Source organism: Bombina bombina, chromosome 7 (assembly GCF_027579735.1).
Source record: "Bombina bombina isolate aBomBom1 chromosome 7, aBomBom1.pri, whole genome shotgun sequence".
NCBI lineage: Eukaryota > Metazoa > Chordata > Amphibia > Anura > Bombinatoridae > Bombina > Bombina bombina.
Genome location: NC_069505.1, coordinates 274,395,928 through 274,419,911, shown reverse-complemented (window position 1 = coordinate 274,419,911; position 23,984 = coordinate 274,395,928). Strand labels below are relative to the sequence as shown.

At 37.7% G+C, this 23,984-nt stretch overlaps 1 protein-coding gene across 1 annotated transcript in view; it reads left to right on the top strand.

The window, feature by feature from the left end:
• IRAK2 (interleukin 1 receptor associated kinase 2) overlaps positions 1-23,984 on the top strand; it is a 79,610-nt gene that overhangs the window by 32,033 nt on the left and 23,593 nt on the right. Inside the window, exons 8-10 of the mRNA XM_053720773.1 lie at positions 13,888-13,999; positions 15,305-15,414; positions 17,998-18,190. Of these exons, the coding sequence (XP_053576748.1) occupies positions 13,888-13,999; positions 15,305-15,414; positions 17,998-18,190 (415 nt within the window). The remainder of the gene's footprint in view (positions 1-13,887; positions 14,000-15,304; positions 15,415-17,997; positions 18,191-23,984) is intronic.

Genomic DNA, 23,984 nt, shown 5'->3' with positions numbered 1-23,984 from the left:
AAATTAACTATGCATATAACTTATCTTACAAAACCTTGAATACGTTACCAAAGTAAAAAGCAGTCGATATCCAATATTCCTTGGTAGGAATTATTTTACCTCAGATCACCAATAAGTGTATATCGCAATCAATGAGAAAGGTAGATTAGCTTCGCTCAAGTAAAATGGTATCTCACGCCCAGCAGGAACCAGTTACAAGTTTTAGCTTCAGCAGAAAATCTGTCCCTTTTCTCTCTATTGCATTCACTTTTTATTTGGTTTTCCATCATTGGTAAATTGTGGGTGGCCCTGCGGGAGCTGACCTTCCCATTGGTTATCTGGGAAGTCTAAATCGGATTGGCCCTTGGAAATTTCATTTTTAACAGCCAGAAAGAACCTTCTGGCTGTAGTTCTCGCAACATAACACCGGGTGGCAGCATTACAATTAGACAGTACAAATAAATGCAGCATGACAAAGAAATACAGTTATATATTAAAACATCTTTCTTTAAAATGTATAATAACTGCCATAATTTCTTGCACCAGTCTCTCCCAATATCAATTATAGGTGAAGCGGCATCAGATTAATTTCCTGATCGTTTTGATATGAAACATCAAATACATCTAGCATTATATTTTAAAAGATGTATTTGAAACGTTATAAACATTTATTGCACATTCATATGATATGATATTTCATTTCATGCCGGCATTCCATCTGAAATAAAGTAATAAGTGTCATTAATTATTTCTTTCCAGGTCCACAAATATTTATTTAAAAACACAGAGGCTAAGTAAGATCTTTTATGTTTTCAAAACATATATATCATTTCTATGTATATCTGAATTTATTTCCTATATAAATATCCCCTGCAGCAATTATCTATTTAATACAATGTGCTTAATTTCAATATATATATCATGAATCATTCTAAACATACATGGAAAACTGGCATTGTTCTCCTTGCAAAATGTATTTAATTTTATTTGTGTCACCTTCCCCCAAGATGGGGGTTTGCAGTACGTCTTCAAATAGAGATTCAGTGAGATAGAACTGTTGTATCACACGTGTCAAATTCCAAAGGGGTCCTTGAACACATTCTTTTCTCACCTCACCAAATGTTCTGAAGTTATAAAAATCTGCATATATAGTCAAATGAATAGGGTTACTGAGCTATTTCCTTTAGAAAAGAAATGTTTGTGTGTTTTACACTACAGGGGTTGTGCTTCAAAAGGCTCTGCTGATTGTCAATCCTGATAGACGTGTATTAGAAGCTGTGTTCAACAAACTCATGTTCAATTAATCCTGAGGTCTTATCTAACATATACAGTGTATAAAATATACATATATATATATACATATATATGTACACATATGTAATATTCATCACAATATTCATATACTCTGACATAAATCCCCCTTCCAACTTCAAATAGATGTAGGACACATGTATTTGAATTGGCTTAAAGTCAGTGGTATTTGATGAGGATCAACCGTATACCTCATAGACAGTCTTCTATGTAGATAGTCTGTCGATTTTGAGTCTTCATGTTTATCAGCTAGGCATCTTTGAACTACAGTATGTCTTTAGTTCATTTGGGGATATGACACTTCATTTTTCCTCTATGACTTGTAGTTGGGATCTTGGATGACACGCTCGCAATTGATTGATATGGACCCATTTATCTATGAAACTTTCATTTTTGGGGATCCGTATTTTATAGGCCACTGGAGATATTTTGTCAGTAATGACGAAAGGACCTTTCCATGAGGGAAGAAATTTCTTCTCCCTAACCTGATCTCTTCCAAAGTTATAAAGATAAACTTTATCATTTATTTCATATTCCTTTTTGGATGTTTTGAGATCATAATAGGTTTTAGTGGCAGTTGCGGCTCTTTCTAAATTCCTTTGAGCAAATGCAAAGGCATGTTGCAGGTGTTTTCTTAGGTTTTCCACATATTGATGTGTATTGGCAGCGTTTATCAAGTTTTGGTCTGATGTACGGTACAGCAGATGCTGAGGTAGAACCATTCTTCTACCAGTCATCAGCTCAAAAGGTGACATTTTGGTAGCACTACTTGGAGTTGCCCTTAATGCCATTAAGACTAGAGGTAGTTTTACATCCCAGTCTTTACCTGTTTCACTCACAAACTTTTTGAGGATTTTAACAATGGACTGGTTGTACCGCTCTACACCACCACTTGAGGCAGCTCTATAAGCAATATGGAGCTTTCTTTTAACCCCTAGTATTTTCCACATTTTGGTCATCACTTCGCTAGTGAAGTGGGTCCCCCGATCTGATTCGATTCTTTGGGGCAAACCAAATCTGGAAAACACATGGTTGATGAGCAATGCTGCACATGTTTCAGCACTATTGTTAGGTGCACTAATGCACTCTACCCATTTAGTGAACAGGCATGTCACGGTTAACATGTATTTGTTACCTCTTGATGATCTTGTTACTGGGCCAATAAAATCAATTTGTATATCTGACCATGGCATTACCATCCCCCTTTTCTGCAATGGCGCTCTATGCGTTGGTGCAGTGGGTTGAAACTGTGGGCAGATTAAACACCCTTGACAGTAGGTTTGAACATCTTTCAACATGTGTGGCCAAAAAGCATAATCACGTAATATTTCATACGTGAGTTTGGCACCACGATGACCAGATGTGGGAGCATCATGGGCATGTTGAAGCATTAGACCTCTGAATTTGGTGGGTACTACCCACTGCTGGATGCCAGTTTTGGAAGTTCTAAGTAACAAACCATCCTGTAACTTGAATTGTGATCTAGATTTTATTAAGATTCTAAGATCTTCTTTGCCAATACAATCATCTTTTGAGATAGGGTTGCTTTCAGGATCTTCTATGTGCTTATAGAAGGTGCCTACAATGGGGTCTTCTTTTTGACTAGTGATCAGGTCCTCACTAGGAGAATCCTGACTCCATTGTACCAAGTTAGGCTCACTCTGTTGTTTTGCCTGGTTTCTGGTAATGGCTTCTACCTGAATTGCACCCATTAAATGGTCAATATTAAGGAGTTCTCCAGTTATGGCTCCTTGTTTGGCTAATGAATCCGCAAGGTCATTGCCTTCCTTATCAGGACCTAAAACTCTGGAATGACCCTTGGTCTTTTTCCAGTGTATGGTTAAATCATTGGATACTACCAGATTATCAATCTCGCAGAACAACTTGCCATGCTTGACTGGTTTGTTATTGCTTTTCTGCATGCCATTTCTTTTCCAAGTTGGCAGGTATTCAACAAAACTGTCACGCACATAATTTGAGTCAGTTATGATCACAAATTCATGAATACCATGTTCAATAGCCATTTCAATGGTTTTGAAAACAGCAGTTAGTTCTGCAACCTGACTGGATCTTGGTCCAATGTTGAAACCTATAGATATATTTGAGAATCCATTTGCCCCAGTTATACCAATGCCAGCGACTAATCTGCGCTCATTATCAATAGTGGCATGGTAAGAACAACCATCAACATATACCCAAGGTAATGTTTGACAATGGTCCTCATTGTACATTTTATATGGGGAAAGCAATTGTTCTTCCAGAAAATCATCTTCTGATAATTCTTCCCCAGGATCTCTAGCAGTACAGTCGTGGAGCTCAGCAAGCCCTTGTACGACTGGATTCTTTTTATTCTGCTTGTAGCGAATTTCTAAGGGCCAGCCTTGTAAGGAAAGAGTTCACGCTGTTATGCGGCTATTAGACAAATTCCCATCTCTTATTCTCTCACTTTGCAAATATAGCAAAGGCTGGTGGGCCGTTTCCACAATAATTTTCTCGCCCTGTATATAGCTGCGGAAATTTTGTAGAGCCCATACAGTAGATAAGAGGGCTTTTTCGCAATCGCTAAATTTTATTTCTACTGGGGATAGATTTTTGCTCGCATAAGCAATGGCTTTGTTCAAATTATCATGCTTTTGGTATAACACAGCACTCATGCTTATATCTGTGTAACCTGTCTTTAAGAAGAAAGGTTTACCACCTTCAGGGTACGCTAAGCAAGGTGCTTGAGTGAGTTTTCTCTTCAGCTCTCTGATGGCTGTCTCTTGAGACTCACTCCAGTGCCATTTCACATCTTTCTTCAGAAGAAGCAGTAGTGGTTTAGCTAATTCCGCATAATTATCAATGAATTTGCGAGAATAATTTGTCATACCCAGGAATGATCTCAATTCCTTTAAGTTAGTTGGGTTTTTAGAATTCACTATAGCTTCCACCTTTTTCTTTTGGGGATTTAATCCTTCAGAGGTAACTTCATGTCCCAAGAAGTTTACACGAGTGCGGCACCATTGAGCTTTTTGTAGGGATAATTTGACACCTGCCCTTTTAAGTTGGCTGAGGATGTGTTTAAGCTCTGCGATGTGTTTTTCAAAGTCTGTGCTTTTGATTAAAACATCATCAACATAAGATAAGGTCCCCCTTTCCAGTGCGTCAGGCATAGCCTTATGCATGAATACAGCAAATTCATGTCCAGAATTTATGTATCCAAATGGAAGTCTCTGGAATGCATATTGGACCTTTTGGAAGGAGAATGCTAGCTTATATTGGTCCTCTTCATGTACCTTTATGGTCCAATATCCCTGTGCACAATCAATGGCAGTGAATATTTTGGATCCTTGCATTTGTGCTAGGCACTGGTCAATGTATGGTACAGGCCAGCCAGACATGTATACTCGTTTGTTTAGCTGTCTTAAATCAGCACACAAACGCCATTGTCCATTGGGCTTAAGGACACCTAGAATAGGATTATTATAAGAGCTGTGCACCTGTCTGATAATACCTCTTTCTTCCAAATTCCTTATGATCTCTGCAAGAGAATCATATGAGGCTAAGGGAAGTCTGTATTGTTTGACAAATACAGGTGGCGCATTAGGGTCTGTTTGTATCCTTGCAATGTGCAAGTCTGTAGTACCACAGTCATAAGAATCCTTAGCAAAAATATCCTTGTACTCCATCAGGAGTTCTCGCAGCTGTTGGCGTTCATCATCGCTGGAACAGCCATTAGCTAAGGATATTTGCTCTTCGACTATTTGCTGAAATCCTGGAAAGATTTCAGGCTGTCCTATTTCATAGGCTTCTTCCAGTCTAGAGGTGAGATCCCCTTGATTATAATTTACATTGCTCCCATGACTCTGGGTATTGGGGTAATCGTGCTGTTTGATTGGCTGATCAAACACTAGAGAGGCTTCTTCAATTTTACAGATGCCTTCCTCTGAGCTGAAGGGATAAATAGATTGAACATTAAATATACCCTCTGGCATAGATGCAAAGGATTGTTTTATTAATTGTTCTTCAGTTAGGTATCCTTCAGGTATTAGCCCAATTACATTATTCTGGAATCCAAAAGTGTAATAACTTGATTCCAGTGCATATCCTATGGTAGTTCCCTTGGATAATGTTATATCCTGTGGGATCATGTTATGCACAATAATATGTATTGGAACAGTTCCAATATTCACCATAGGAGTGTAGGTTACTGTGACACCCAGATTTTGTATTCTATGGGAGAGGCAAATCAGTGTTTCAGAAGTTTTTAATTTCTGCCCTCTCTTACCTGTAAGGGTAAAAGAAATTTATCAGCCCCAGCAGGAATTATAACATCGCTAGATACCTGCATATTCACAGCATATGGCAATTGCTGGTTTGATTTCAGGGCTGCATTTTCATCCTGAAATACTTCAGGGTCCCCCTTTAACCTGCTCCAAAGGCAAGAGTTAATCAAATCTATTTGTATGGCATATCTATGTAAGATATCATTGCCAATGTATATCTGATTATGGGGAGTATTTAAAACTAAAAACAGGTGCTTCACTGACTTATTACCAATAGAGATAGATAATAAGCACTTAGCTGTGATGTTATAGCTTTCAGACCTGTCATCCAGGCCGTTGACACAGTGGTCTTGGGGAGAAAGATATTTAGTCACTTTAGGTTCAGCTATTTGCGCTAATAAACCTTCGCTTATATAGCTAGCTTCCTGTTTTAAGTTTATTTTAGCATACTTGGTTTTACCAAGGTCATGCACTTGTATAGGGATAAATAGATCCTCTTTAACTCTCTCAATCCCTGTGAGGTATTGAGCGTGGCCTCCCCCCTTAGGGATTTTATGATCCCCCTTGTGGAGTGATATGGTTAATACATCGCCATCTAGGGAAATATTCGCTATCTTTCCAGGCGAAATTTTAAAAGTATTACCATCAGAGCCACTAAAAGGAGTCTGATCATCTATTTGTAGAATAGTGATTTCAGGTACAGAGTTATTCCTGAAATGAATCTCCACAGCATCTGGTTTCTCTTCTACCACGTGACAGCTATGTCGGGCGTGAGATATACCAGATTTTTCATAATTGATAGGCCGTTTAACTTGTGACCAAATTACATTATTTATGCAATCAATTATGGTGCTTAATCGTTTCAGGAGATCACTACCAATAATTAAACGATCAGTTGGCAGATCCACTATAATGACAGGGTGTCTTATGACCCTGTTCCCCAATTTAAATTTTAACCATGCAGTACCGTAAACTTTTAGGGAGTCACCCCCAACACCTATTAGAGAACCGTCAAATACTCTTATTTTAGGTTTGTGGGGTGTTAGCTCATTTAGCTGTGTGTAGTACCTGTGGGATAAGATAGTTGCCTGTGACCCAATGTCAATTAATCCCCTGATAGGGTTGGAGACTGAATCTTGCAGCTCAACTAATACATAATATCTTCCTGCATTTTCTACCATTTCACACATAAAATTGGCATTCTCATACATCTGTGGGCTTCGCCACGTGTTACCTGAATTCGCCGTGTCATTCGATGCAGAGGAACCTTCATACCTACCTGTTTCCTCTATGACAGGGTCGGTTGGATTCTTTTGTACTGCATCTGTGGAGATAAGGTTAGGAGAGAGCTGCAAGGGAAGAGATTTGTTAACTTTTCCAGGATGAGGTTGCTTGTCATCACGGCTAAATCGTCCGTTTCCGGTCTGTGGGGAGATAACATGATTAGTATCATTGATATTTATTATTACATTTTGTATATCTCTCCCCTCCCCTTCAGGTGACACTGCAGTATTTATGACTGTGCCTGTGGTCCACTGCTGACCACTGGCTGTACCCCTAAAAAAGTATTGTTCGGTTGCTGAGCCGTAGATTTTTGACTCATATTAGCGATTTGTTCGCTCAACCGATTTAACTGGGTAAACAGCATATCTACCTGATTGTACAAGTTACCTCTACCCCTGGGCCTATCTCCTGGTGCCCCATTGTACTGATTCCTGGACCATTGGGTTCCCTCAGAATCAGGGCCGTTATTTCTATTCTGGCGTGGTTGCCCCTGGGGTTCAGCTTGTTCAGCATTAGTATTTTGGGGAGCATTATATACCTGGGGTGTCTGGTTACCCTGAGAATATCTTCGCCGTCTATTGTATCTACCCTTGCGCGGATACCAATTATTTGTTGGGTATTCTCTTTGTGAGTAATTATTCACCTGATTATGTCCCCCACTTTGGTTATAGTCTCCCTGCTCCTCAACCTGTGTAGGGGGAGGGGCGGAATTAAACTTCTGTGGAGATGGCCTGTTTTGACTGGCCACCTCTGCATAAGTTCTGTTTTTAGACTCCAAATTGAGGGGTTTAGGTGACACCCTAGTTTCTGCTACAATTTTGGGTTTTGATTCCTTTTTAACCCCCTGCTCACTGGACTGCTGAATAGAGTATAATTTTGTACTCTCTTTGATCAGCCATTCCAATGAGCAGTCCTCATCAAAATCTCTAGCTAAGTTAATTTTGATGGGTGTAGGCAGGGCTTCAAAAAATAAATTTACAAATTCTGAGCCGTCAAATTTGGGATTATCTTCAGCCATACTGTACGCATTTTTCAATACAGAAAGGAATTCGATTGGACTCTGATTCGCACGACACTTTAAACCATATACCGCTATTTTCGCGGCAGTTTTAGTGCGATATTGCCCGAATTCTTTCCTGCATTGTCGTTTTACCCCATTCCAGGAATGAATATTCATATCCTTTAGTGAAGCAAAGAATTTGTGATGCTTACTGTCAAATACCCAGGGCAGAAATTCAATTTTCAATTTCTCGCTTGTAACATTCATTATAGCTAACGCATTTTCAAAAGCCTGTAAATGATCAATTACAGATGTTGTTCCCTTATTGGAGAATATAGGTACTGCGCGTTGTACGAAGGTGATTATTTTATGGGAATCATAGACTTTATCAGACTTATTTTGGGATTCTCTGTTAGAGTTTCCCTCCCCCGCATCAGCTGCGCTACAGCTGTCCTCTGGATTTACATCCTGAGGGGATTGTCTATTTGGGAAATCTATTTCTGACCCGTTAGGGGTCATTTGTCTATGTTGTTCTATATATTTTCGTACCTCGTCCCTGACGCGTTCGCTAAAGGAGTTAGCATTATCTGTATTATTCTCATTGCTAATATAGGGGTTTTCATTATGACGATATGACCTTTTTAAATCGCTTAATTCTCTCTGGCTTTGCGCAAGCTGTTTATTTAAATTTTGTATCTGTGCGATTAAGTCCATATTATGCTTATCTAAGGCGGCTAGGTTTTGGGCAAATTCATCCATTTTATTTTTAGCTATTTTTAAACCCTCTTCGCGTCTGCGCGAGGAACGAATACTATTTTCTAGCTCCTGTATTTGCAATCGTTTGTCTGTGACACAAAACGACATTTCGTCAATTATGCATATTAAAAGGGGCCAGGATTTTAGTATTAGTTTGTCTCGCTTTTTGGGAGCTTTGCATTGATTAATCATTAATAATTCCTGGAAGAATTCATTCTCTTCATTCCACATATTATTATTAAAGGTAATATTTTTAGCCGTAGTTTCAAGCGTATCCATAAAATCATTTAATTCACCCGCAATATTAAACTTCCCTTTAAGGTAACTTAAGATATCTTTCTTAAGGATCTGACCTTTAGTAATAGGTATGGTTATGGGACCAATTTCATTGCTATGTATAGAATTAAATGAGTCACTTCTGGCTACAGACATTATTATATTGGTTTAGTACTTAGTTAAACTAAAACGCTAATACAATTTTTGCCAATAAAAAGAGAGAAAAAATTTATATTTAAAAAAAATATATTATTAATTTTGAAATATGAAAAATTTATATTCTGAAATATAAAAAAATAATACTTTTGATTAACTTTGAAAATATGAAAAATCAATATTTTTGATTAATTTTGAAATATGAAAAATTAATATTTTATTAATTTTTCAAAATTAATCTTTAATAATATTTCAAGATATTAATGTCAATCTCGAAATATGAAAATTAATATTTCAACTTTTCAAAAAAAAATTATATCTTCAAAATATTAATATCGAAATATGAATTTTTTTATTTTTTTTTATTTATTTTTTTTCTCTTTTATAATAATTTCTATTTACTTACAAATATATTATATCAATTTTGATGGATATTTTTAAATCTCAGAAAAGTGCCTCCAATTATTATGTCAGTATATTTATGAAAATCTTAGTAGTGCTATCCAAATAATATATAAGTTTATGGCAGGGTTATAAACACAATCTTAAAATAATTTTCCTTAAAAATTGAAACCCTAATCAACCATGCATCTACTAGACCATACAATTAATATAAATATCTGAATTCTTTTATTTAGTTAATATCCATAAACATATTGAAGTATATTCGCAATAAAAGGAAATGAAACAAAATTTATATGCGTTGAAACCAACTCTTAAGATATGCTATCCTTCTTACAAAACCCAGAAAGATATACCTTCACAATTCAGCCTTTTATTTATTTAACACAATGGGACTAAAAACCTTTAACATCCAAGCAATACAATTCTAAACAGTGTTTATAAAACAATAGGATAATATATATATTCTGCTATTTAACTGCAATTTATCCTAATACAAAATTAACTGACAATATCAGAACTTGCATAGATGAGTTACTTGGTCAATCAGACGCAGATTTAAACAATATATATATATATAGGCTGTGAAATGCTAACTTGAAAAAAAAAAAACACACTGCTTCTTTAAATCTATTAAATGCAAATTAACTATGCATATAACTTATCTTACAAAACCTTGAATACGTTACCAAAGTAAAAAGCAGTCGATATCCAATATTCCTTGGTAGGAATTATTTTACCTCAGATCACCAATAAGTGTATATCGCAATCAATGAGAAAGGTAGATTAGCTTCGCTCAAGTAAAATGGTATCTCACGCCAAGCAGGAACCAGTTACAAGTTTTAGCTTCAGCAGAAAATCTGTCCCTTTTCTCTCTATTGCATTCACTTTTTATTTGGTTTTCCATCATTGGTAAATTGTGGGTGGCCCTGCGGGAGCTGACCTTCCCATTGGTTATCTGGGAAGTCTAAATCGGATTGGCCCTTGGAAATTTCATTTTTAACAGCCAGAAAGAACCTTCTGGCTGTAGTTCTCGCAACATAACACCGGGTGGCAGCATTACAATTAGACAGTACAAATAAATGCAGCATGACAAAGAAATACAGTTATATATTAAAACATCTTTCTTTAAAATGTATAATAACTGCCATAATTTCTTGCACCAGTCTCTCCCAATATCAATTATAGGTGAAGCGGCATCAGATTAATTTCCTGATCGTTTTGATATGAAACATCAAATACATCTAGCATTATATTTTAAAAGATGTATTTGAAACGTTATAAACATTTATTGCACATTCATATGATATGATATTTCATTTCATGCCGGCATTCCATCTGAAATAAAGTAATAAGTGTCATTAATTATTTCTTTCCAGGTCCACAAATATTTATTTAAAAACACAGAGGCTAAGTAAGATCTTTTATGTTTTCAAAACATATATATCATTTCTATGTATATCTGAATTTATTTCCTATATAAATATCCCCTGCAGCAATTATCTATTTAATACAATGTGCTTAATTTCAATATATATATCATGAATCATTCTAAACATACATGGAAAACTGGCATTGTTCTCCTTGCAAAATGTATTTAATTTTATTTGTGTCACCTTCCCCCAAGATGGGGGTTTGCAGTACGTCTTCAAATAGAGATTCAGTGAGATAGAACTGTTGTATCCCACGTGTCAAATTCCAAAGGGGTCCTTGAACACATTCTTTTCTCACCTCACCAAATGTTCTGAAGTTATAAAAATCTGCATATATAGTCAAATGAATAGGGTTACTGAGCTATTTCCTTTAGAAAAGAAATGTTTGTGTGTTTTACACTACAGGGGTCGTGCTTCAAAAGGCTCTGCTGATCGTCAATCCTGATAGACGTGTATTAGAAGCTGTGTTCAACAAACTCATGTTCAATTAATTCTGAGGTCTTATCTAGCATATACAGTGTATAAAATATACATATATATATACATATATATGTACACATATGTAATATTCATCACAATATTCATATACTCTGACAATACAATATATCTGAATCACGGATAAAAGACTTTACAAGATACAGTTATCAGAACAGTGAATATAATAATAATGTTTAAGTCCCATATTTCAAAATGAGAGGGTATTACATAAACAACCCTGTAAAAAGTGGTAAATCCAAGTCCAGGCAGCTGTCTGTGGTAGGATCCGAGGCCGGGATCCCAATTCAGCAATCTGTAGAGAATAAAAAGGAACAGAAGCGCCACATGGCTTAGCACTGTTTATACTCTTGTGAGATAGTATATAAGATGTCACAATAAAGCGATGTCACTTGCATATATAAAAAACATAGATTTGCTAACAATATGGAGGATTCTTCCACTCTGAACATATGTAGGAATCATCCATAGGAGTTTATTGTTAGCAAATCTATGTTTTTATATATGTAAGTGACATCACTTTATTGTATTTTTTGTTGATTACTTGATCAGCTTTACTATGTTATAGTTCACCTATGTTATGTGTTGTTCTCAACAGTATGTATATGGACTGTTTATGCTGATTGCTATGACACATGTAATTGATTAACACACCTCCTCTCAGGCTTTTTGCATAGGATTATCTTTATGGTATATATGGCGAGTGTTTTAAACCTTTTGTATTAAAGGGACAGTCTAGTATAAATTAAACTTTCATTATTCAGATATGACTTTTAATTTTAATCAACTTTCCAATTTACTTTTATCATCAAATTTGCTTTTTTTCTCTTGGTATTCTTAGTTTAAACTAAACATAGGCAGACTCTAATGCTAATTTCTAAGCCTTTGAGGGCTGCCTCTTATCACAGGCTTTTTAAATCTCTTTTCAACACAAAGAGACAGAAAGTACACGTGGGCCATATAGATAACACTGTGTTCAGGCACAGGGAGGTATTTAAGATCTAGCACAAACCAATGCTAAATTTAAGACAATAGATAATAAACAGTCACAGTCATGTGATCAGGGGGCTGGAAGAAGGTTCCAAGGTAATCACAGAGGTATAAAGTATATTAATATAACTGTGTTGGTTATGCAAAACTGGGGAATGGGTTATAAAGGGATTATCTATCTTTTAAAGCAATAACAATTCTACGGTAGACTGTCCCTTTAAGCCTGATGAAACAGTCACTGGTTGACTGAGAAACGCGTTGCTTGGTTTTATCCTTGTTTTAATAAAGTACGTTTTTTGCACTTACTTCTTGCCTGTATACCATCCTTTCTGGTGTACTTTTTGCTGGGATATCGTATCCTGTGTTGCTGGAGTTTGAGCCATACCGGAGGTCAGTCTACTGGGTGACTGTTAGATTCCAGCCTGCTTCACTTGCACCAAAAGGGGTGCTCCATCAAATGTGAGTGTGACCATCTTATATACTATCTCACAAGAGTATATACAGTGCTAGGCCATGTGGCCCTTCTGTTCCTTTATATTCTCTATTTATATAACCATGTTGGTTATGCAAAACTGGGGAATAGATAATAAAGGGATTATCTCTCTTTTCAAACAATAAAAATTCTGGAGTAGACTGTCCCTTTAAGTGATGGAAGGCAGACATGTACCAATCAGAATTGTCAGTGCATTGCTCTGTTGTCTAATACTGATGTTAAAGGTGGAAAAAACAATCTAGGGAAACTTTATAGATATATGTTACAACTATTTTTGTGTTGACTGTTCCTTTAATGCACTTTATTGTTGGTCTAGCTCAGTAATATGTTGAGTGTTAATCAAATAATACACACTTCCTTCTGCAGAGTGTCTGTAATACCCTTAGCTGATGATAAGTAAAGCTCTACTGGTAGCTAGTTGGTGGTTATGTGCCCTTGTCATGATTGGTGGTTATGTGCATATGACTTTGTCATGATTGGTGGTTATGTGCATATGCCCTTGTCATGATTGGTGGTTATGTGCATATGCCCTTGTCATGATTGGTGGTTATGTGCATATGCCCTTGTCATGATTGGTGGTTATGTGCATATGCCCTTGTCATGATTGGTGGTTATGTGCATATGCCCTTGTCATGATTGGTGGTTATGTGCATATGCCTTTGTCATGATTGGTGGTTATGTGCATATGCCTTTGTCATGATTGGTGGTTATGTGCATATGCCTTTTTCATGATTGGTGGTTATGTGCATATGCCCTTGTCATTATTGGTGGTTATGTGCATATGCCTTTGTCATGATTGGTGGTTATGTGCATATGCTCTTATCATTGGCTCACCAGATGTGTTCAGCTAGGTCCCATCAGTGTATTTCTGCCCTTCAGCTTACTGCAATATTATAATAATAGTAATGCGCTAATACATCTAACACCTTACTACCCTGCCCCTTTCATATAGTAAGCCTGCCTACTGTTTGCACAGGATTGCCCTTAGATTAGATTGGCTATAGATATTCTAGACATCATGATGTGTTGTTGTCGCTATTTTACTAGATGCAGACACTCGAACCTTCTTGAGTTGCTGGGATTCTGTGTGGAAGACAGATGCCAATGCCTTATATATGAATTCATGGCAAATGGATCTCTGGATGCTGCTTTGCAACAGGTGAACTCTCTTAACACATTCCACCTTACAACCTCTTTAATGCACCGAACAGTTTGCGTTAAGAAAAAAGTAAAAATGCATCTCAAAGGATGGACGTGGAACATATAATGACTAGATAAAACAATTTGAGCTAGATTACGAATTGAGCACCTATTTGCGCTTCCGAGAACCTGTAATCTGCAAGCAGTTTTGTTATTTCCGTGTGCAGTACTGAGTGCGAGATTACGGTTGGGAAGTGCAAATATAGCTCCCTCGCAATCGCATCCTCGTGCTGAAAGGCACGCTCTATCTGGGTTTAAGTTTTTCCCCATAGACTTCAATGGAGCCTCGTTTTCATGCCGACAGTCTAGCAGCCACAGCTCGCGTAACCCATATCACAATTACATATTAGTATATACTGTATGTATATGAATGTATACATATATATTTATGTGTTTATATTTATGAATATACGTATATACACATATAATACATAAATATATATTCATATACACTGAAACGTTTCGCTCTAAATGTTATCTAGCCCTTTGTTGCTCCTTGATTTTATATTGCTGTCTGAGTACAAAGATTTTAGAGAATTTTATGAAAAGTTTATAGAGTAAATCTGAAACATTCCTGACTGGAGAGCAATAGGTAACTATGAACAACTAGAAATAAAGGGCCACATTACGTTTGCATGCAAGCGATAAGGGGTTTATCACCAGACACCAATTCCTACTGAGCATGTCCAAGATTCACAGTGTATTTATATATGTATTTTGTGGTTGTCTAATGGCTGTCACATGATACAGGAGGTGGGGACAATGGAAGTAAGACATTTATCAGGAAAAAAATACTATTTACTTGATATTCAGACTTAGTTGTATTATATTGTTTTATTTATTATGCATTTGTTGCTTGTGTAATTATACTGTATTGAATGGTCCTTAAGAGACTTTTCAAAGTATGCTCAAGAGCAGCAATGCATTACTGGGAGTTAGCAGCTGATTGGTGGCTACACTCAAATGCCTCTTGTCATCGGCTCACCTCTTGTCATTGGCTCACCAGTAGTGGAACTGACTCCTTTGCAGGGGTTAAATACACAGTTCTATGCAAGCAATCGTCTACAATAAAATCCTCTAATACATGATTACAGCATTTTCTTTTGACACTTTTATTTCCTTCTAAGCAGTGGAAGCTAGAGCTGTAACAATCAGTGCTGTCAGTACATTGTTTTCCTGTGTAATGCAGAGATTAATACAGTATATTGTGGGTCTTGCTCAGTAATATGTAGAGTTTTAATCAAACACACCCTCCTTTCTGCAGAGTACCTTTCATTTCCTTAGCTGGGACAGGCGTCTGGGTATCGCATACGGCATCCTACGGGCTATTTGTCACCTACATGAGGCTGGAATATTTCATGGAAACATTAAAAGGTAAGACTAATGGGATATAATATAAGCCCAGTTAAAGGGACAGTAAACACAGAATTACAAGATTTCTCTGCAGTCTTGCAATAAACTAACATACTAGGCACATTTATAATTTTTAGAATGCATTATCACCTTGTTTTGAAAAAAGCCAAACTTCGTCTACCACTTGCATCTGTTGGAGAAGCACAATCTAGACGTGTTAGTGGTGTAGACCACGCCAGCCACTGCCATTATGTTGGCAAACTCTCTATGGGATTGCAGTTCCTTATCATCTCTGATGAAGCCAATTAGGGACAGCTATGTGGCAGGGTTAGGCTTGTGAAACCTGCCATGTGCTTCATCAGTTTTCACAATTAGAAAATGAATCATTTTTGTGGGGGGGCAAAATAAAAAATAAAATTATATTGCAAATCTTCTTTACTACACATAATGAAACATTTTATATTATAATCTCAAACTATTTGTAGTCCCTTCAATTATACAGTTAATGGGAATCTATATATTGTAATAGTTTGCAAGCTCTTTTTAATGGAATGATTCAGATATTATTTGAGAAAAAATATGTAATACAATTATTTTCTTTCTGTGACAAGAATTTGTATTATACGTTATGAAAATGCACATTTTTCAACAGGGACAGGTCAGGCGAACAGATGGCTGCACTGATAGTTACTGCACAGTGCTGTGTACACTGCACTGGTTCTGATTGGCACAATGCATACTGACCAGATGATTACAGAGTGTGTATATACAGTCCTTATACTGAATGCAGAACCTTAAAGGGACATGAAACCCACATTTTTTCTTTCATGATTTAGAAAGAGAATGCAATTTTAAACATCTTTCTAATTTACTTCTATTATCTAATGTGTTTTATTCTCTTGATAATCTTTGCTGAAAAGCATATCTAGATATGCTCAGTAGCTGCTGATTGGTTGCTGCACATAGAAGCCTCATGTGATTGGCTCACCCATGCACATTGCTTTTTCTTCAAATAAGGATATCTAAAAAAATGAAGCAAAATAAATAATAGAAATAAATTGTAATGTTGTTTAAATGTGTATGTTCTATCTGAATCATGAAAGAAAGATTTTTGGTTTAGTGGCCCTTTAAACAGTCTAGTCAAAATTAAACTTTCAGGATTCAGATAGAGCAGCAACTTTCTGATTTACTTCTATTATCATTTTTTCTTTGTTCTCTTGCTATCTTTATTTGAAAAAGCAAGAAGGTAAGCTTGAGAACCGGCCCATTTTTGGTTCAGCACCTAGGTAGCACTTTAGCACATCAGCAAGCGCTACCCAGGTGCTGAACGAAAAATGGCCGGCTCCTAAGCTTACATTCAAAAAAAGATACCAAGAGAACGAAGAAAACTTGATAAAAGGAGTAAATTAGAAAGTTGCTTAAAATTGCTGCTCTATCTGAATCATGAAAGTTTAATTTTGACTAAACTATCCCTTTAAGCCCCCTGGAGAGTAACAAAAACTCTCTGCATATTGTTCTGTTACAGGATTGACACAAGGCATATCATTAAAAAAAATCTACTTTTATTATCATATTTTCTTCATTCTCTTGGTATAATTTGATGAAGAAGCAAAAGTGTACTACTGGGAGCTAGCTGAACACATTGGGTGAGCCATTGACAAGAGGCATTTATGTGCAGCCAACAATCAACAGCTATCTCCAAGTCATACATTGCTGCTCTTGATCCTACCTAGGTATGTTTTTCAATAAAGGATACAAAGTGAACAAAGAAAATGAGATAAAAGAAATACATTGGAAATCAAAAAAATCACATGTTCCGTTTGAATTAGAAAAGTTTAATTTTGACTTTATTGTCCCATTAATACAGAACCCTGTGCATATTGCCAGGAAGAATACAGAGGATGTGCACTTAGATCTGTTACTAAATTAAACGCATTGTGCAAGCTTCCTGGATGGTTACAAAGCACCATGCAGCATCTGTATTAGATCTACACTTCTGGAATTATGTGTTGCTCAGCTTCAGATCTATACATGTTTGTTTGGTGTTTACATTGTTCCTCTATGAGCCACAATAGACAGACAGAGAGATTGAGAGAGAGAGATAGATATATAGATAGAGAGATAGATACAGTAGATAGATAGATAGATAGATAGATAGATAGATAGATAGATAGATAGATAGATATGGGAAAGATATATAAATGATAGATAGATAAATGATAGAGAGAGAGATAGGTAGATAGACAGAGACACAGATAAATGATAGATAGATAAATAGATGATAGATCCATAGATAATAAGATAGATAAATGATAGAGGGAGAGAGAGATGATAGATGATAGCTACAGTAGATAGATAGATAGATAGATAGATAGATAGATAGATATATGAGAGAGAGAGATATGAGATATATGAGAGATAGATAATAGATTGATAGATAGACAGACAGACAGAGATGATAGATAGATAGAAAGATAGATAGATATATGAGAGAGAGAGAGAGAGAGAGAGAGAGAGAGAGAGAGAGAAGAGTAGAATATAATAGATACTAATTGTACAGCACTGTGAATACTGTTGTTATCTCCTATAATATTTCCTCGGCAGTTCTAATGTGTTCTTGGATGAGAATTTTTCTCCAAGGCTTGGCCACTCTGGCCTTCGTTTCAGTCCTGAAAAGTTTGCCAGCTATAGACAAGCAAAGAGCAGGGATCTGCAGAGATTTCAGCCATACCTGCCTGATCGATTTCTGAGATCTGGTCAACTGGATGGACAAACAGATATCTTCTCTTTAGGAGTGGTAAGTACAAAACATTAACAATGGTATGGTATACACCCAGCAAGGTGAAAAACTGTTTCATCAAGGGTAACACAGATTTATTACCTTGTATAAAAAGATTAAGCGTTTGTAAGAGTATGAAACGCGTCAGATCAATGGTGCACTCTCCATATATTATGTTTTAATGTGGCTTCGATAAAGTTTTGTTTTAAAATTATTTTAGCCCAGAGTGCAGCCATTTCTTTGACATTCAGGTCATTGTATAGCAATCCAGTATTCCATTAAACCTGTAGCTCTCTTTAAAGCCATTCTCTCATTTTAATCCATTACAGGTGCTGCTTGATGAAGCTTCAGATCATCATACTGGGTGCCACCATCTTGGATCACATTCTCCTCCTGTGACAGAAGCAATGTGAATTAAGAGACCAATGCTATTGACAGCTTTTTGATAGATGCATCTTGCACTTTAAAGTGAAGGTAAACTTGAATAAAACCCCGTTTTTTAAAAATACTATTAAAAACAGGGGCACTTTCATTCTTCAAAGTTTACAAATCAGCCGTTTTGATTAAAAACTTACCTTTTCTTCTTTTCACAGCCAGAGCAGCTTCCAAATATAGAACGTAGGCAACACAGACACGAGTATGATGTGAATAAACAGTGGATTTATTTACAGGTAGCGTATAAAGTGCTGCATGAGTGAATAACAAAAAATATACAAATAGTCATATACACATATAGCGTGGAGGGGATAGGCACCCCGAGGTTAAGATACTGAGATGTGCAATGTCTGCGGGGAACAAACAGGTAAACGCGTTTCAGCACTCTGCCTTATTCATTACCTGGAAATCCTCTCTTCACACGTCAGCAATGACTAATCCGGCTTCCTCCAATCACAGCATGGCCTCAGGCAATGACTACCCTGGGGGGAAAGCCTTGATTGGAGGAAGCCGGATTAGTCATTGCTGACATGTGAAGAGAGGATTTCCAGGAGGGGAAAGCTGCTCTGGCTGTGAAAAGAAAAAAAGGTAAGTTTTTTTAACAAAACGGCTGCTTTGTAAACTTTGATGAATGAAAGTGCCCCTGTTTTTAATAGTATTTTTAAAAAATGGGCTTTCATTCACAAAAGTTTACCTTCACTTTAAGCTCATATAATAGGGAGAGAAAGCTTTATATTTCTTTCTACTGACACGGTGAGTCCACGGATCATCATCAATTACTGTTGCGAATATCACTCCTGGCCTGCAGGAGGAGGCAAAGAGCACCACAGCAGAGCTGTTAAGTATCACTTCCCTTCCCACAACTCCCAGTCATTCTCTTTGCCTCTCATGCAAGAAGGAGGTGAAGTAATTAGGTGTCTGCATAAGAACGTCTTCTATCAAGATTTTTTTTGTTTTGAAGGCTGAGCAAGCTTGCTCTGATCTTCCATCACTAGCTGGGTTTAGCTGTATTCCACGTTAGTCTCTTCAGTAGGGCTGTGGTAGCTTTTAACCAGTTAGAAACTTTTAAAGTAGGCTTTGCTGCGTTTTTCTGAGATGTTGCTGCCCTGATACGGCAGTGACAGGCACAGTATGCATGAGACATGGAGATCGTTATCCTCCTTCATAAAGGGAAGGAGTTAACTACCAATGGGCTAAAGTTTAGTTGCTGTGACAGTATATATAATTTTTTGTTATAATAAGTACCCTATTAGGTTCCCTAGTTCATAAGGGGAATGGTACAGGGACTGTTAAGAGAGCGTATTTGGCAGTCTTTCTTTGGTTCTGCATAGTGTCATCCATCTTATATGCAGTATGGGTGATTTACCAGCTCCGTGATTAATATACATTATAGGAGCTGTGTGAGGTTGTCAGTGTTTTGTTTTACACGTTTTTGGGCTGTGAGTTATAGCTCTCACTCAGATTGATCCCTGATATAGAGGTTTAAATTGCTGATTTTAGCTACTGATGCCTCATAGTAGAAGGATTAGTCGACGGATGAGTTTTTTTCCGTGCTGACTTTTGGCCACTACTCCTTCTCTACATGACTGAGTGGCGCCATTTTAGAGGGGTTGAGCGTTTGTATTCTACTCCGCTCCATTCTCCGGCTTGAGAACAGAGCTAAGCTGACGTTCTGCTTGGCTCTTATTTAGATGTGTGGGATATGGGAGAGGTCAAGTATCCTTTTTTCCCATCTCCTGTCAGTAATAAGCTGTCTTCTTAATTTTCATGGCACAGGGTGCTTAATGTAATAAGGTCTGTTACTATTCTGGCTAAGAGGTCTTCAATCCAATTAAAGGATAGAGGCTCTTTTAAGGATGGAAGCCTTTATGGGCAAGTGCAACATCTTGCTAGTGCGGCGCATTGTCTAACTCCATTGGAGGTCTCCATGAGGAGATCCAGGACAGAAAAGCTGTTAGGCTAATCTTTTATTTCTGTTACTTCCTTCGTAACTTCAGGAAGTCTTCCCCATGGTCTCCCAAGCAGGGGCAGTTCAAGTCCTCTTGGATACCCAGTCAGTCTTGGATCAGGGGGAAGTAATTAAAAAGACTGCAACTATATCTTATGGAATTCAACTCCTTCCTTTCAGGAACAGGTTCCTCTTTCTCTAGATTATCTGTAGAACAGATAAGAGGAGAGATGTTCTGAAGGTTGTTCAGGATCTTTCACCTTGGGAGTGAATGTTCCAGTTCCAGTTTGGGTTCAGTTTTCTTTTTCTTGCTTTCGTGAAAAAGAAGGATCTTTCTGTCCTAATTTAGACGGAAAATGTCTTACCAAGTTTACTTAGAGTAACCGGTCTTCAAGATGGAGACTATTCGTTTGATTCTGCCTTGGACAAGAGGGTCAGTTTATAACGACCCTAGTATTTAAAGGGACACTGAACCCAAAAATTTTCTTTTGTGATTTAGATAGAGCATGCATGCAATTTTAAGCAACTTTCTAATTTACTCCTATTATCATTTTTCTTCATTCTCTTGCTATCTTTATTTGAAAAAGACATCTAAGCTTTTTTTTTTGCTTCAGGACTCTTTATTGAATTTATCCACCAATCAGCAAGAACATCCCAGGTTGTTCACCAAAAATGGGCCGGCATCTAAACTTACATTCTTGAATTTCAAATAAAGATACCAAGAGAATGAAGAAAATTTGATAATAGGAGTAAATGAGAAAGTTGCTTAGAATGTCATGCTCTATTTGAATCATGAAAGAAAAACATTTGGGTTCAGGATGTGTACACTTAGGTTCCCATTCACTTATCTCAGATGTTTGAGTTTTGCCTTTCCGGCAAAACTCCTTCAGTTTGAGGTACAATGGCCTTGTCTCAGCTCCCAGTGTTTTCTAATTCTGGGATGCAATTCGGTTCTGGCAAGGGCGTCCCTCCTGGACTTCCTATTGGTTCAGGCGCCATCTTTCTTCAAGCAATGGCCGGTGAGGTAGCTCAGTTGGTAAATGTAAATGGTTTATAAGATCCAAGGTCACAGGTTCAATTCCCGGAAGCCAGACAGATAGCTCAGCATGCTAAGGCACTGTGGCTGAGCTCTGTATTAACCCAAGGCTTGCTGGTTTGACCCCCGGCGAGGTCCGCTCAGCCTTTCATTCTTCCAAGGTTGATAAAATTAGTAGCGCCTTGAGATCTTTACGGTTGATTAGCCGTGCTTTACAAGTACCCCATACATATTTTAAGTGGAGCTGGAAAAGAGCTCCCTTGTCTTATCTAAAAGGATAGTGTGCTTAGGAACTATATTGATTCCTTATCGATAAAGATCTGTCTGACGGAGGTCAGAAAAGCCATAATCCTTCCTCTTGTCTTTCACTACTGTTAGGCAATCAGTAGTTCTGTGTATGGATTTGATTGGTCTGATGGTGGCTTCCATGGACATCATTCCCTTGATCGTTACCGTTTGAGAGCTCTGCAGTTGTGCATGCACAGATAGTGGAATGGGGATTGTCTGGATTGTCTTAGAGAATCTAGTTTAGTCGACAAGGGTTTCTTGCCATGTTGGCCTTATCGGGCTCTTTGGTCTCAGGACGTTTGGGACTGCAGCCTCCAGCCTGCTGGGCTGAGGAGGAGTCTGGGATTCGTTGAAGGCGTAGGGACTCTGGTCCTGGGAGAAGTCTGCTCTCCTCTTCATCATTTGGAATTGAGAGCATTTTTAATGCTCTAATGTTTTGGCCTCAGCTATCTGTAACCCAGTTTATCGGGTTCCAGTCAGACAACGTAGCCTCTGTGGCTTCTACCTCCAGGTAGGAATTCTGAGCTCCTTAGTCAGGAAGGAAGTTTCAGAATTTTTTTTCTGTGGGCGATTGCTCACAGTTTCTATCTATTTGCCATCCACATTTTTGGAGTGGACAACTGGGAAGCAGATTTCTGAGCAGACAGACTTCGCATTCCGGGGAGTGGGAACTATTTCCGGAAGTGTTCTCAAGGTTTTCTATCAACTGGGGGTTTCCAGAATTGGTACTGATGGGGTCATCAGAACTTCAAGTTACCTAGTTCGGTTCGAGGTGAAAGAGATCCTCTAGCTTTTCTAATAGATATTCTGCCAGTTCCTTGGAACTTAAGGTAGCTCCTATGTGGTATAGCAGGATCTGGTAGGTGGATCTAGTAGAAATGCCGTCTCTACGTCCGTGGTAACTTCCGCTGAGGAAGGATCTTCTGCTGCAGGGGTCTTTCCTTCATCTAAATATTGTTTCTCTGATGCTGACTGCTTGGAGACTGAGTCAGGACGTGGGTTTTTCGAATCGGTTATTGAGACTATGATTCAGGCTCGAGAGCCTATCTCTTATGGAAATCTTATGGAAAGATTTTCTATAAGATATGGCAGGACCCCAAGGATCTTATTATTTATCCAGGCAGTCCTTGAGAAAGGGTTTTATCTGTTAATATCCTCAAGGGTCAGATTTCGGTGCTTCCATTCCGCTGCTCTAGTGTTTGGTAGACGTGCTAGATGTACATTCCTTTTATCAGGCCCTGGTCTGAGTCAGGACCGTGTTTAAGTCAGGTACTCCCTTGGAGTCTTAACCTATACATGCCATAGATTTTAAGTTGTTATATTGGAAGGGTTATTCTTCTGCTCTGAGGTTTTCCGAACTCTCAGCTTGCAGTATGTTTTTCCTTATCTAGGATTCTGGCAGATAAGGCAGTTCTTTGTACCAGGTTTGTTTTTCTTCCTAAGGTGTGTCGGACAGAGATTTTTATCAGGACCTTGTTGTTCCTTCTCTCTGTCTTAATTCTTCTTCTCATGAAGAACATCTGTTGCACAACTTAGATTTTGTGCGGGCATTTAGATTTTATTTTCAGACTTCAAAGGACTTTCGTCAGTCTTCTGTTAAGTGTGTTGTTATTCTGGATAGACATAAAGGCCAGTAAGTTTCCGCTACTTCTATTTCTTTCTGGTTGAGGAGTATTATTTGTAGGGCTTATGAGCCTTCTGGACAGCAGCCTCCAGGAAGAATTACAGCTCTCCTCTAGAGCAGTGTTTTCTTCTTGGACCTTCAAGAAAGAGGCCTCTGTAGATCAGATTTGTAAGGCGGCGACTGGCCTTCCTTGTTAATTTTTTTCTACAGTCTATAAATGTTGTACTTTTGCCTCGGCTGAGGTTTTTCTTTGTGAGAAAGGGTCTTCAAGCATTGGTGCCTTCTGTTTAGGTTTCCTGTCTTGTCCCTCCCGTATCATCTGTGTCCTCTAGCTTGGGTATTGATTCCCAACAGTAATTGATGATGATCCGTGGACTCACTGTGTCATTAGAAGAAAACTAAATTTATGCTTACCTGATAAATTTCTTTCTTTCTTGACACGGTGAGTCCACGGTCCTCCCTGTTTTTTTCAGACAGGTTT